This window comes from Sitodiplosis mosellana, unplaced genomic scaffold (assembly GCF_009176505.1).
Source record: "Sitodiplosis mosellana isolate CC-2019 unplaced genomic scaffold, AAFC_SMos_1.0 Smas_scaffold_5, whole genome shotgun sequence".
Lineage (NCBI taxonomy): Eukaryota > Metazoa > Arthropoda > Insecta > Diptera > Cecidomyiidae > Sitodiplosis > Sitodiplosis mosellana.
Genome location: NW_022595248.1, coordinates 2,237,705 through 2,251,309, shown reverse-complemented (window position 1 = coordinate 2,251,309; position 13,605 = coordinate 2,237,705). Strand labels below are relative to the sequence as shown.

Below are 13,605 nucleotides of genomic sequence, written 5' to 3'. Positions count from 1 at the left end.
GTGTTTTTGAACACCGATAATTATTATCAAAATGATGTGTTGACGTAAAATCGTTTCTAAATTTTCTGTTGAATCCGATCGCCTGGATTTATTGATTCAATTTTCTACGCAATATTAGTTCGATAGCGCCATATTTGAGAAAAATGATGTCAATCGATAAGTTGAGCACTTGAAAATTGCTTATCTCGAGTCCAATTCATTGAATTTCGATTACGACGAAAAATGACATTCAACTGAGTGAAAAATTGTGCAATTCATTCGATAATAATAAAACCTAATGATGAATTCTGTTTTCAGATCAAGAAAATGCAAGACCGTGTACAGAAAACGAAGGATGAAGTGCAGAAATGTCGTGAAAAATACGAGCAAGCGTTGCAAGAAATCAATAAGTATAATCCAATTTACATAGAAGATATGACCTCAGTGTTCGTCAAGTGCCAAGAAATGGAACAAACCCGATTGTGCTTCTTCAAAAATGTTCTGTTCTCCATTCACAAAACGCTAAATGTCACGCAAGACCCGACGTATGTCCTTTTCCACAAGCAATTATTGCCCAATTCGGCTGCTTACTTCTTCCGTTTGAATACTAATTGGAATCGTGTTTTGTTTTTGCCTGTTTTTTTAGTTTACCACAAATTTACGAAGAGTTTTATCATACGATCAATAATTCTGATCATCAAAAGGACTTGAAGTGGTGGTCAAACAACCATGGAGTCAATATGGCCATGAATTGGCCCAACTTTGTTGTACGTATCGAATATGCTGTGTTTCAGCAGCATGAATAAATAAATAGTGTTTTTTGTTTGTGTTTTTTTTTTACTTTCCTCTGAAATCTAATCGTTTTGTTGCATGCAAACCCAATCTGCTCTTTTTTATTGGACATTTGAATTTTGTCTGATTTTCGACTTTTGTTTGATTTTTTTTTATCTTTTACTTCTTTTTTTATGTTTGATTCGTGTGAACTGACTCATTTGTTTGCCAAAAATATATGTTTGTCATCTGCTCGTTGCAACCTGAAAAACCGATACAAAACAGGAGTACACTGAAGAATTCCGAGATATTGCAAAGGGAAATAAATCCAAAGAAGCTCTTCCAGCTGCACCCATCACGCTCATCCATCAGAGACCCGTCGGCGAAGAGTTGCCTGTATGCATGTCATTTGTTTCGATCAGTTTTTATTGTTTACCATTTCATGTGACAGAGATTTAGCTTAGTTTTTACAGAATTGACTAAAAGTTTGGCTTGTTTGGTGTTTTTTAAAGCTCAAAAATGTGTGAACAGCCAAAATGGCGTGGTAATAATAATTTTGCTCCATTTTAGGAATATCCACCGCCACAAAATAGCCGAAACAGCGTTAAAACGGCTATTAAAACGACAGCTGTTCGAGTCAACAAGGAAGATTCACCGAAATCCAACAATTCATCGTCACACAACACATCCAATTCACCGAATAATCGAAATTCAACAGTGACGTAAGTATTCAATGAATTTTTGATTTCCCTTACCTAGTTAGAAATCGATATATCGATTGAATGAACTTTATAATAGGAATCGAAACTGTTTTTAGTTTGAAAAACGATTTGAATTTTTTTTTTTCAGAAATGGAACAAACAAATCAGAAGCCAATCCATTCGAAGAGGGCGACGATGGCGAGTGGGATGAGGGTGATGGTGAAAATATTCTGGTGGACAACGGAGAACCAGGCGTTCCAGTCAAAGCTTTATATGATTACGACGGTGCCGAAAGTGATGAATTGACATTTAAACAAGGTCAGGAGGAAGAAAGAAAGACACTTTATTGACATCACAAAGTGGAAAAAAGGCGTTTTAGTCAATTTGAACTAATGTTACACTTGTTCATCATTAATCGCCTATTTTTCTTATTAAATCTTCAATTTGTTCAAAATTTCCTTACAAATTCCATTCAAAATTCATTTTTTTATGAAAATTCCATCTTTGAACTTCTGTTTTAATTTCATTTTAAAATGTCTCCTCTCTCTTATTTCTCTCGTAGGTGAAGTCTTTGAGAAGCTCGAGGATGAAGACGAGCAAGGTTGGTGCAAGGGTCGCAAAAATGGACGGGTTGGTTTGTATCCGGCAAACTATGTTGAAGCTGTGGCAACGTAAACACCCCAAACGAAACGTTTAGAAATGTCGTTTTATTTTGTTTTGAATTAAAATTTATAATCTGTCGCATTAAAGAAACCCTCCCAATCAATCATTCACGTAGACCGTTTGCTTTTACTGTACATAAAAGCGAATTGCGATCCAGATTTTTAAAGAGAGGAAAAAACAAAAATTGTCAATGTAAATAAAATATTCATGATTTGTTTGAATAGCGATAAAAAGAAACTAATAACAATAATCCATGTATAATGCATATGTTACGATTCATTAAAAGAAACAATTGAAATTGTGCAGAGGAATTTGAAATTGAAAAAAAAATTAGAAGAAAATATAATTAGAAATTGTGAGTAGAAAGAGAGAAAATGAATGATCGCATGCATTCAACAATATCATTTAGCAATATTGATTAAATATCAATTGAAATTGTAAGATTTTGAAATATATTATAAATCAAGTTCCACGATTGTATATCAAGAGTATTTGTGGCATCCATTATATCAATCCACTAATCAATATTATATAGTCGAACATATACAAACCATTTTCTATCCGCGTAGCTCCAATCTTTTCTCAAATCGACCAATTTCAAAATGCATTTTTACAAACAGTACACAACATATACACATACTGGACTGCATTTTCATTTATGATAATCTATTATTCGTAGTATCCATTTGAAATTAATACGTAGCGGCATAAAACGGCGATTGATTTTTATCCCCCGCATTTTAAAACAACAACATTAAATGAACCAAACAGAATTATTAATGGAGAAAACAGCCCCAAATTGTTTAATCAATAGACATTGTTATCTACTATTAATATTTACATTATAAAAAAAAAACAAAATAAAATGTGAAATTGTTTTGCGACAGTAATCGTTGGCACGTTCTTTTTTATGAAAAAAAATTACAGTATTTTTTTTTTGTTAAAATGGACAAAAACAATTTTAAATCATAAACTCAAATTGTATGATGAAGTTTGCAATTGCTCAAGATAAAAACTATGACTCCGACGATCTGTTCCGCAGTTCGTTCAAATGAAGCCACAACAGCTTTTCGTTTGTATCGCTGTCAATGTTGTCATATTTGCTCTCTAGCTCCTCTTGTTCGTTGAGCGGTAATCGATGGAAATTGTTCACAAACGCTGGAACGCAGAAGTACTTCTTCACATGCTGTTTTATGGTTGGATACAAAGTTTCGCTTTCAAACCACCACTCTAATGGACACAGCTCCATGTCCAAACTCACATCTTCCGAATAGCTGCGGAATTCGATGTCGAATCGATTCTTCGGTGGCTTTGCTTTTGCCACCGGCGTAATGTTGGAAAATAGGGACGATAATCCGAAACTTTTTTCCGACTTTACTTTGAGCAATCTCTCATCGGTCTTTGCTTCAGAAGATTTTGCGTCGTTGTTTTGTACGATTTTCTCAAGTTCATCGTGAATTGAACTCAAATCGTCCGGAGAGGTAAGTCGCTGGAAGCGTGGATCTAGAAATGATCCGATTGTCAAAAAGGGATTCCCAATTATGCTGCAATGGAAATTGAATTGAAAAGAAAATTATGTAAAATTGAATAAAGAAGAATAAAATTCATTGGGTTGGGGTAGTTCGGATGAGAAAGAAGAAAAATGGAATATTTCGAGGGAAACGTCCCGTTCATGATCGTTTGTGCACTCACTTTTGTTGAAAAATTCGGAAAATTGTCCGTTTCAAATCCTTCTCCAACACAGTCAACTCAGTATCAGAGGATTTAGTATCACTCTCACTTTCAACATAATGCTGGTTTATCAACTGCAGCGCAACTGGTTTCATAATTGATGCATATGCTGATGTCTCGAAGGCTAGTACATCCAAACAGTTCTGAAAAATAACGGAAATGTTTCAATTTTTTAAAATCAATTTTCATTAATCGATTACATCAACAATTTTTTTTGTTATTTTTGGGATAATTTTTCTGCTTTAATCCTCGTTGTATTCATTACCTTCAACGGTTGCAAGCACTCGATCAAAATTTTGATGATCTGGTTATTTTCCTCGTTGTAATCGTTCAGAAACTGTGATAAATATTCGAATTGTTGTAGCCAAGTATGAGATCCCTTGATTTTTCCCACTAGAAATTCGTCGGCTGAATCGACGGCCGTTCGCACAGCAGACAACTGCATACATGCATCAAAAGCCATTTTTGTGACGTATGAAAAAGTCGGAATGGTAGGTATTTCAACCGGCAAAATTGCTTCAAAATCCGTCTCCATATCGAAATCCACAACAAATGCGCTGCAATTCTTCAGACTCTCAATGAAACTGACAATGAAATTGGTGCAATTTTTGGAAATGCAAAAGATTTGATTCTCCAACGCTCCGATGCGATTCCCTATGTCGGACCAGTAATTCACCGAGATTTCGACCATTGAACTATTGCCAAGTTTGTGAAATGAAAGCGAATAGTTTCGACTGTTGATGATTGACTTGATTCCGGTCAAAACACTCGAGTGCTGCAAATTGTAGTCCTTTTCAATGGTTTTTTCGATCTGAAAATGATTTCAATGGTGGAATTGATTAATTTCTTTAAAATTTGATAGTCAAGTTTGCAGATTAATCCAATCCAATTAGTTGTTCACCTGTGCCGAGCCCGGAATTTCTGCATTTTGTAAAAAATACCCAATCAAATCCTTGAAACCAGATCCATCAACAATCGTAGTGGGAAGCAAATCTTTGATAAGGAATTTTTTGATCTGTAGGACAACTTCATACGAGTCGTGACTGCTTCTATTACGCTTCACATTGATTTTATTGGCGATTTTCGGCGGCATTTTGGTGGAAATTACAATTTCCTTCGTTGAACTGTCGTACAGCACTTCATTCGATTCGTTGATGGTTAAAAATTCTTCCGATAGAAATTCATCTTTCGGTTGACTGTCGCTTGCCGTGTGATCTGTAACCAGTTCTTCGGCGATAACTTCGTGGCCATCCTCAGTCATGTCAATATGGTTATAGTCAATGGTTTCGATGTACTGGCTTTCACTGTCAATGTCATGTGGTTCGACCACTAAATTGCTTTCGAGACTTTTGTCGCCGTCGCTTTTTATAATGACAAGTTGACTGGGCTTGAATGTAAGCTTCTTCTCTTTGACGAAGGTTTTTTCGGTGATTCCAGTCGGATGGGAATCATCCTTGACTGGACTCTGGACTGAGTCATTGTCAGCATACCAATTGACTTCAATCTCTTCCGTCATTTTCGATCGCTTGGAATGTGGCGAAGATCCCGTTTCGGATTTCAATCGGATTGGTTCCTCAAACTCTTTATACTCTTCTCCTTTCTGTTTGTTTGAATTGATTTTCGCCAGCACATCCGGATGTTTGCAATTCAAGTGTGTACTGAGATTTGTTGTGTTTTTGTTGTACGCAATGTATGAATGGCAAATACTGCAAACAATTCGATTTTTCGTTAAAATTTGTTGATTTTTATCCGCTGGAAATCCGAAATATTTCCACAGTGGCGAACGCATCGTTGATGGCACCACAATGCTGCTGAATGGTACGATTTCCTTCGGATCATTGTACACCAACACCGGCTTCAATTCTTTGGAAAAGTTCATTGTTTTGGTTGTGTTTTCAACTCCAAAATTGAATACTTTACAATCTCGTTCAATCGAGATTTACGAGTTTTTCTGTAAATAATGAGAAAATGTCTCAATTTATTGCATTTTTAGTTTAATTTTAGGTAGAACTTATCAATTAGGAACGAAAATGTGAAAAGTTATCATTTTTACCCTTTTTATTCTCCAAATCTTGTGAAACTCCAGTTTATTATTGAAAATAAATGCAAAATTTTAATATTGTCTCTTCTAAATGCTTGAAATTCATTCAACAAATGACACTTCCAGGTGAATGACAAATATTAGTGTTGCCAGGCGTCTATAAATGCTGTACAATTTATATCCTTACCCGATTTTCATTAAAATTTGAATTCAAAACGAAGTAAAAAATAATTTCACTGGAAAATTAAATGGAAAAATCCATCAAAACTACAAAAATATCAATAATCTCGAATGGTTTGATTTTTCAAAAATTTCGAGAATTTAAACGGAAAGTATTACCTGAGACCAAATCCAATGTATTCAGTGTTCGAGATTAGAGACTTGTCATCGGCGCGCTGCTGTCAAACGTCGCATTGCAATTCAAAACGCCAAACAAACACATTGCTATTTGTTGTGTATTCCAGTCAAACAAACAGTCAAAGAATCAGCTGCATTAGAGGCTCATCAAAACACATCATTCATCTCATAGACTTGACATCCGTTGCATTTAGTGAAAGTTTCAGTTAGAAAAATGCAACTTGAACTCAGTATACTTACATTGAATGTGTGGTAAGTTCTTTGAATAAAAATTTGGAAGAGAATAAAAAAAAACTGGTATTATCTGATGACGCATAGGAAATTGATGAGTGATATATGGTTGTTTGTTGAATTTTATCTATCAATGGCTTACTAAAGGCTCTTTGTTTTAATCATTTTTTGTTGATACAAGTGTCGTTGATAAATCCCAATTAGGGAAACAATTGAATGTTATGATGAAAAAAAAACATCGCTATTTTCGACACTTCAAGTGCGTTTTTTTGTACTTTTAATTGGATTTTTGTTCATTTGTCAATGTGGATTAGAAAAAAAACTATGGAAAAATTTTGCAAAAATCATAGAAAATCCTTGATTCATCTAAAAAAATGAGCACAATCATTTTAATTGTACAACGAATGCAGCATAAAATGCGCGCAAATGCTGTTCAATGCTCATGAGATGCAGCGCTAACACATAAGTGTATATCAGTTTGCGAGAAAGTGTTTTTCAATTATGTGCACGATTCGACTGGTTTTTTTGTTGTTGTTGTTGTTGCATGTGCGTGACAAAGGTGTACTCGTGTCGCGTTCTCTATTATTAATTTCTTTGTTCCATTGTTCGTTCTCTATTTATACATTTTCAATCAAAAAAAATTACCCGAATTGTTCAATTTATTGGAACGGCATATTGTTTTTCTTTCTAGGGGCATTCCATATGTTTCAAAAGACCGTGATATCCGCATGCAAGCGATTGGTGACTTTTTCGATGCGAACAGTCATTATGATGTGATCTCACTACAAGAAGTATGGACTGAACGGGATTATCAATCGATTCGAAAGGCAGCGGAAAGGAATTTACCATTTTCACATTATTTTTATAGGTTTGTGTTATTTTTTATCAACCATGGGTTGGTCACATGATGACTGATGTAAGAACTTTCAATTGATTCGGAAAATATTTAATGATTTTCTCAAAATTTCTACAGCGGAGTGTTCGGATCGGGTTTATGCATTTTATCAAAATATCCTATAGTGTCAACTCTATTTCATGCTTGGTCTGTCAATGGTTATGTCCATCGAATTCACCATGGTAATGAATAGTTCGCTAATCTATTATTTATCAAGTGTTGAATAAGAAATAATAATTGACTATTATATCGAAATCCATATTATCAAAGGCGATTGGTTCGGTGGGAAGGGAGTCGGCCTATGTAAAATATTGGTTGGTGAACATCTTGTGAACGTGTATATTGCTCATGTAAGTATTTATCGTTGGTAGAAAGTTTACAGATTTTCACGAACGTTTCGTGACGAAACCATCTTTAACTCCTACACATTATTGGGGCGTATTCACTCATTAACATTTCATACATTCTCATACAGCTTCATGCGGAATATGACCGTGAAAGTGATGATTACAATGCGCATCGTGTGGTGCAGGCGTTCGACACCGCTCAATTCATTCAATCAACACGATGTGACTCATGCGTACAGGTGCTTGCTGGTGATTTAAATACGGAACCCGGCGATTTGGCGTACCGAATTTTAATGGCGGCATCTGGGTTACGCGAAACATACAATGAGACGGAGCATGGAGACTGTTGCACGAATGAATGCGTTGATAATTCGTACACACCAACCGCAATGAAAGAAAATGCACCGAAAGGGAAGCGAATCGACTACATTCTATATCGCAATGGATACAATCACCAGGTAAGATTCACTCTTCTATCACCAGATTCGATCGTTAGTAACTCATGGTCAGTATCGATCGGAGTGTATGAAGAATACGTCTGAATTCACATAACACTTTCCCTTTCTCTCTCTGAATTTACCAAAAAGGTCAAAGTGCTCGAACACAAGCTACCACTGCCACCCAAGATACCAGGGCTTGAAATTAGCTACTCGGATCATGAAGCGGTTTCAGCGAAGCTCTTGATTCAGACCAAATCAAAGTCGGCCGAAACGATCAACACATGTGCAGCTAAAATCGCCGAAGCTAATGCATCGGCCCATACAGATACATTGGGCGAAGGTATCGAAGTTTTGGATCAAATTCTGAAACGACTACGTTCGGATAAAAACGCTTATTTCGTAAGATACATTGGAATTTTAGGGATATTTGTGACGGACTGAAAACTCATTGAAAAATGTATTGTTCTGTTCCAGGCATTGGCTCTGCTGTTGATTATTCCGTTGTTCTTTTTAATTGACGTCTACCCACCGTTCGGTATGGGCATGTTATATCTAGTAGCGAAAATGATATTCAGTGGCATCGTCATCTTCTTCATTTTCATGGCAACAATGTGGAATTCAATTGAGAGAAATGGCATTCTATCAACCAAACTCTCAATGGAAATGGCTCGAACGGCGATAGCGCACTACGACAATCAGCCATTTCTCAACGATCATTCATGTTAATAAATTGATGAAGAAAAGAACTTTTCCCGACCAGAGTCATCATCGTTCAAGTTGATCAACATCGACAATGATGAGGAAAAGCTCTTTTCATGACTAGAGTCATCATCAATAGTTCTAATACATTTAAGTTGATTTTCATAAAGTATGAAGCGATAAAGTTCATGTCAAGTAATTGACGGCCGTCGATCATCACTGTCGTTTCAACAACGCAAACAAAAAAGACATTGATTCGAACTTTTAAAGTACAATCGATTTTTTATTCGAGATTTTTTTAGAAAAAAATATTATTCTCGATGAAAAAAAGTATCATATGAGTTATATACTTAAGTTTAACCTAACGATACAAAGCAAAGCCGCTTAAAATAGACATCAAATGAATTTGGCTTTTTCTAGACAAAAATCCGCAGCCAAAATCGAAAAAAAAACCATTTGGCCACTGATAAATATTCAAATGTGTTGTGTAAAGTATATACTTAATGGATAATACAGTCTAAGCTAAACTAGTTAGGAATTTCTTGGAAAAAGAACAAATCACAATGCCTTAATTGTACGATTTTAAAGAAAAAACCCTAACAAAATCATAATCGCGTTTCGGATTTGCTCACGCTTCGGCAAATGAAGAATAAAGAAACAAGAAATCAAACTGATCCGTTCAAATAATAAATATATATTGTAATTTAGCAGTTAAGATTGTCAGTTTACAAATGTGTCATGCGAATGATCACGATATATCGAATAAAAAAAAAATCGACAAAAATTTAAATCTTTGGATCTCGGCGAAAATGTGATCGTTCCTCTTTTTCGATGCCTTTGACATCGATGCCAAGAAAATCATCGGTCGGTGTGCTAAGCCAATCGCTGGCTGTGCTATCGGATTTTTTCATAGTCCCTGTCTTATTCACATTGGCTGCCTTATCGTAGGCGGATATATCGAAACCGGACACTTCACTGCGTGACTGTGACGTTGTATTGTCACTGCGTGTCGATTGATCGTATCGCGATGAGGAAGCCGATGATTGTGTTGCATTTTGTATGACACGCGGCTGATGCACAAAATAATTGCCCAACACTTTTGGTACTCCGTATTGTGGTGAATATTCTTTGGATTTTTGATTTCTTATGCTAATCCCTTCGTTACGGTATTTTGAGTGAACTTGTGCCAGATCATCGTTGGATCCAATCGCAATACGATCATCACTCGAACTCATGGCGCCATAATGATTGGTATTATTTGAGCCTTCACTGTCTGATGCACTGTTTATGTTGTAGCCACCGTGTTGCTGATACGATGTTGAAGATCCCAAGTTTGGATTGTTCATTAGACGTTCCGTTTCAGAGGTACCGCGTGTCATGTGATATGAGCTGCGACCACGGAATCGTCGACTTAATGAACTGCCCACCACACCAATGTGCTCCGATAAATCCTGTTGCACATCTGTCATATCCCACATATCTTGAACATAGTTGAACCACGTTCGATCATTTCCATAATTTGGGATATTTATGTGATAAGGCTGATGTGGGAATGAGTACTTATGAGCAATCGCAGCTATAAACATTTCTATGCAGATAAGAAAGTCCTAGGAAAAAGAAAGATAAAAGTCATTTGAATTTATGAGTCATTATGTGAATTCTAGACGATATTACTTGTAATTTCACAGATAAGCCATCATCGTCGGCAGTCCCTTCGTCACCGAAAATATCTTTTATGTAGCCAAAGTACACCAAGAAGTCGATAATAACGCTCTGACTGTAAGAAAAATTGAATATTTATCGTTCAGTTCCATTCGTAAAATTCTTGACGAAAGTTCACGTCACATTTGGTTAAAAAAATAAGCGAAAATTTATATTTCATCGATTTTTTTGTTTCAACTAAAGAGAATTGGTAGAAATACTTACACGAATGTGAAGAAAACCACGGCTTTAATACACATGAATTTTGGTAACGGTTTCATCGGTTTCAGTTCATCCTAAATTGTGATAACAAAAATGTGAGTCATTAACCTTCGACTACGTAAGAAAGTGCTTGAATCGATTATCGATAAGCAATTCATTGTTATTTGATAGTAATTGTCATCACTTACCTTATTCGCCCTATAAAATAATACTAAGCAATACATGGCTGTGAATTGTGAGATATTATTGATGACAACGATATAGGGGTAAACGTTATTTGTTGAAAAGTCGCCATCTCCATAGAAGCCGTTCAACTCCGCTACTCTATCGAACAAAAATAAAAACAAAAAACAATATTATTGATAAAAAAAATACTACAATGTCTAATCCCCGTTGCTTATGCAGCATGAACATTCGATTTGTACCATTGAAAATGTCAACTTTGAAATATGTGTGACACACACTATGTCTAATGTGTGTAGTCAATTGTTGTTCATTGAAGAAAAAAAAAATAGTTGAATCATTCACTTACAAAGAGATGATGGTTAGAATGGGTCGAATCACGACGTACTGAAATTAACAAAAATAAAAGAATGATAACATGGCTACGATGTGATGCGTTTTACGCATTTGAAATGAATGTTTTTATTAATTAAAATATATATAATACCTGTAGCACACCGTGCTTGCAATTGTGTACAAATTCTCGTCCCATTTTCCATGGTTCCATGCAGCATAGTGGAAAAACGTGTTTTACGGGCGGTTTATATTCCAACGATGCTTCCAAGTCCATTTCCAAATTCAGAAAATTCAAAATATACGACATGAAATTGTAAATGACATAGCCTTCGTAGCATTCACGCACACTGTTCATGTAGAACGATTGTGCAGGGAAAATCAATCCCAGAAACTGTTATAGAGAGAACAAGAGACGGATCGATAACAAATTAGATTAGTACAGTAGTTCATGTTAACGTATTGAATTTATTTGTGTATATCTTATTGCATAAAATAAGGTAAAATGTAATATAGACATGTTTTGAGTTCAAGAAAAAAAAACCTTACCGCATTGCCGGAGTAAATCGGTACCATCCATAGGATCCGAATGATTGGCTTCTGAAGAATTGGCTTAGTGAAGTGAAGCATATGTTGCAATATGTGCCATATGCAAAGTGGAACGCTGGTTAACACGAATAATCCACCGACTAGAATCAATTGGTCCTTCCTTGTAAAACCATCTTTTACTGTGTACACAATGAGCCATGGCACCACAATCAGCACAAATAATGTGTACAGCAGTATGAGGATGGCCTTAATCCATTGTTGCCACGAGGAACAAACACTTACACAATTATTTTTACACATTTTTTCTCTCTCTCTTTATATGAACCGAGAAAATCTCTTCAAACCACAAGCTCTCAAACGAAATAGAATCAACAACGTACAAAACATTCCAATTTGGTGTGCACCATTCCAAATGTTGAAATTTAATTCATTTGATGTCTGATTAAATTACGAACGGCAACAACAGCGGGTACATTTTAGTTTGAATACGATGCCTAGTGCACGTTCAATCGAAGAACGAATGTATGAGAAAACAACACCAAAGATTTAGATCAAAATTGATTCGAGTATATAATGTATATGCAAAATAGGCACAACAATGCATGTGAGTTTGAGTAAGCAGTAAGTTTGTGTCACTGTGTGTTTTTATCAAGATATGTTTGAGAAAGACCGATATCGTATTTTTGGTTTGCGCCGTTCGCGTGAATACACATATGTTTTTTTTTGTTTAATTAGTTTCGCAATATGTCAACATTTGTGGATCAATTTCGATAATTTTCGTGTAAGGAACCGTCAATTGCCACGTTTAAACTTTGGAAATCGCGTTTCCAATAAATCGTTGTTTCTTTTGGTCAGGAAAAGATCGATTGCATCTAGGTTGTACGTTTGGTCGACGAAACGAAGGTCATTGACGAAATATTTATAGAATAAATGCAATCGGATGATAACCAACCAGTTCTGTTATCATTTTCGCTTTCATTTTCTTGTCTTTTATGTTTCGCATTTTTTGCCTTTTTGCTATTCTATTTTTCACTGTGTTTGTTTTCCCTTGCTAATTACTTCGTTCCATTGATATCGCTCTTGCTCTGATTCGGGCTCTTCGTTTTTTATAAATTACGTCCAGAAAAAAAAAACAATTCTTTAAATTCTATTCTATTTTATGAGTATATTTGCACGAGCTATGTTTATGCGCGATATCGATAGACATTTAAATTATACACCGTAATAATTCGGCTGTTGCAATGTTTATAATTTGTTGATTTGTTTATTTACGATTCGATTTATTTTTGTGTGTTATAATGTGCCACTCGAAACGCTTTTGTTGTTGTTCTGCGTACCAAGCAATTGCTACACTGGACCATTCAATTTTGGATTCAGTGCCTACTGTCATTCGAAACGTCGCTTCGCGTATTATTATTATTATTTTTTTGCTTTGCCTTTGTGGTGTTTACTTTGTTCTTCGTTATTCGTTCATATGCGTTGTGTATGTATGAGTCACTCACTAATAAGTGTGTTTCGAATGTTTACAATCCAGCGTCAATGGTTGCGTTGATTTCTAACACCGAAATACTGTCAAACGAACAATTTCGAATGGTGAATTTCGAAATGATGAGTCTGTTTTTGGGTTTTTGCTTTATGGTTGAGATTTTTTTTTGCCTTCTAAAAAGAATAACTAAAATTTTGTATGTTTTTTTGCCCACATTCAAAGAGAAAGAACAAAATTTCACACGAATCAATGCCAAAATACGATATTCATCGAATT

General features: G+C 35.5%; 4 protein-coding genes across 22 annotated transcripts in view; 2 read left to right on the top strand and 2 right to left on the bottom strand.

Annotated features, from left to right (window-relative positions):
• Positions 1–3,004, top strand: part of LOC129567160 (protein kinase C and casein kinase substrate in neurons protein 2) — a 20,219-nt gene extending 17,215 nt beyond the window's left edge. For 12 of the 17 annotated variants that reach the window (XM_055443801.1, XM_055443802.1, XM_055443797.1 and 9 more), the window contains 6 exons: positions 298–524; positions 626–746; positions 1,036–1,146; positions 1,321–1,472; positions 1,600–1,769; positions 2,014–3,004. In XM_055443801.1, the coding sequence (XP_055299776.1) occupies positions 298–524; positions 626–746; positions 1,036–1,146; positions 1,321–1,472; positions 1,600–1,769; positions 2,014–2,126 (894 nt within the window). In that variant the 3' untranslated portion in view covers positions 2,127–3,004. The remainder of the gene's footprint in view (positions 1–297; positions 525–625; positions 747–1,035; positions 1,147–1,320; positions 1,473–1,599; positions 1,770–2,013) is intronic. The other 5 variants (XM_055443805.1, XM_055443807.1, XM_055443804.1 and 2 more) reach the window with 1 other exon arrangement.
• On the bottom strand, positions 2,888–6,335 carry LOC129567157 (uncharacterized). 3 transcript variants are annotated; one of them, XM_055443787.1, is made up of 5 exons: positions 6,226–6,335; positions 4,747–5,796; positions 4,111–4,656; positions 3,807–3,988; positions 2,888–3,658 (listed from the first exon to the last, which is right to left on the bottom strand). In XM_055443787.1, exons 2-5 carry the CDS (start codon positions 5,722–5,724, stop codon positions 3,130–3,132), a joined length of 2,235 nt encoding a protein of 744 aa, XP_055299762.1. In that variant the 5' UTR covers positions 5,725–5,796; positions 6,226–6,335; the 3' UTR covers positions 2,888–3,129. The 3 variants fall into 3 exon arrangements, with proteins under 3 accessions (XP_055299762.1, XP_055299761.1, XP_055299760.1); XM_055443786.1 differs by lacking the exon at positions 6,226–6,335 and adding an exon at positions 5,899–6,021; XM_055443785.1 differs by lacking the exon at positions 6,226–6,335 and having other exon boundaries at positions 4,747–5,892.
• On the top strand, positions 6,302–9,639 carry LOC129567163 (putative neutral sphingomyelinase). Its single transcript, XM_055443810.1, has 7 exons — positions 6,302–6,495; positions 7,166–7,342; positions 7,448–7,551; positions 7,640–7,719; positions 7,845–8,174; positions 8,304–8,555; positions 8,631–9,639. The coding sequence occupies exons 1-7, from the start codon at positions 6,458–6,460 to the stop codon at positions 8,880–8,882; spliced, it is 1,233 nt and encodes a 410-aa protein (XP_055299785.1). The 5' UTR covers positions 6,302–6,457; the 3' UTR covers positions 8,883–9,639.
• Positions 9,111–13,605, bottom strand: LOC129567162 (transmembrane protein 184C). The gene is made up of 7 exons (XM_055443809.1): positions 11,844–13,605; positions 11,449–11,688; positions 11,311–11,348; positions 10,967–11,102; positions 10,782–10,852; positions 10,530–10,632; positions 9,111–10,462 (listed from the first exon to the last, which is right to left on the bottom strand). The coding sequence occupies exons 1-7, from the start codon at positions 12,141–12,143 to the stop codon at positions 9,641–9,643; spliced, it is 1,710 nt and encodes a 569-aa protein (XP_055299784.1). The 5' UTR covers positions 12,144–13,605; the 3' UTR covers positions 9,111–9,640.

Bases quoted from the DNA above. Each gene is read 5' to 3' on its own strand.
- LOC129567157 (XM_055443787.1), bottom strand. From the start codon at position 5,724: ATGAACTTTTCCAAAGAATTGAAGCCGGTGTTGGTGTACAATGATCCG. The intron at 3,989-4,110 runs GTAATGAATACA...GTTATTTTTCAG, and splicing joins AGTGCTTGCAACCGTTGAAG to AACTGTTTGGATGTACTAGC. The intron at 3,659-3,806 runs GTGAGTGCACAA...TTTCCATTGCAG, and splicing joins TTCCGAATTTTTCAACAAAA to CATAATTGGGAATCCCTTTT.
- LOC129567163 (XM_055443810.1), top strand. From the start codon at position 6,458: ATGCAACTTGAACTCAGTATACTTACATTGAATGTGTG. The intron at 7,720-7,844 runs GTAAGTATTTAT...ATTCTCATACAG, and splicing joins TGAACGTGTATATTGCTCAT to CTTCATGCGGAATATGACCG. The intron at 8,175-8,303 runs GTAAGATTCACT...TTTACCAAAAAG, and splicing joins GCAATGGATACAATCACCAG to GTCAAAGTGCTCGAACACAA.
- LOC129567162 (XM_055443809.1), bottom strand. From the start codon at position 12,143: ATGTGTAAAAATAATTGTGTAAGTGTTTGTTCCTCGTGGCAACAATGG. The intron at 11,103-11,310 runs GTAAGTGAATGA...TTTGTTCGATAG, and splicing joins ATTCTAACCATCATCTCTTT to AGTAGCGGAGTTGAACGGCT. The intron at 10,853-10,966 runs GTAAGTGATGAC...ATCACAATTTAG, and splicing joins TATTTTATAGGGCGAATAAG to GATGAACTGAAACCGATGAA.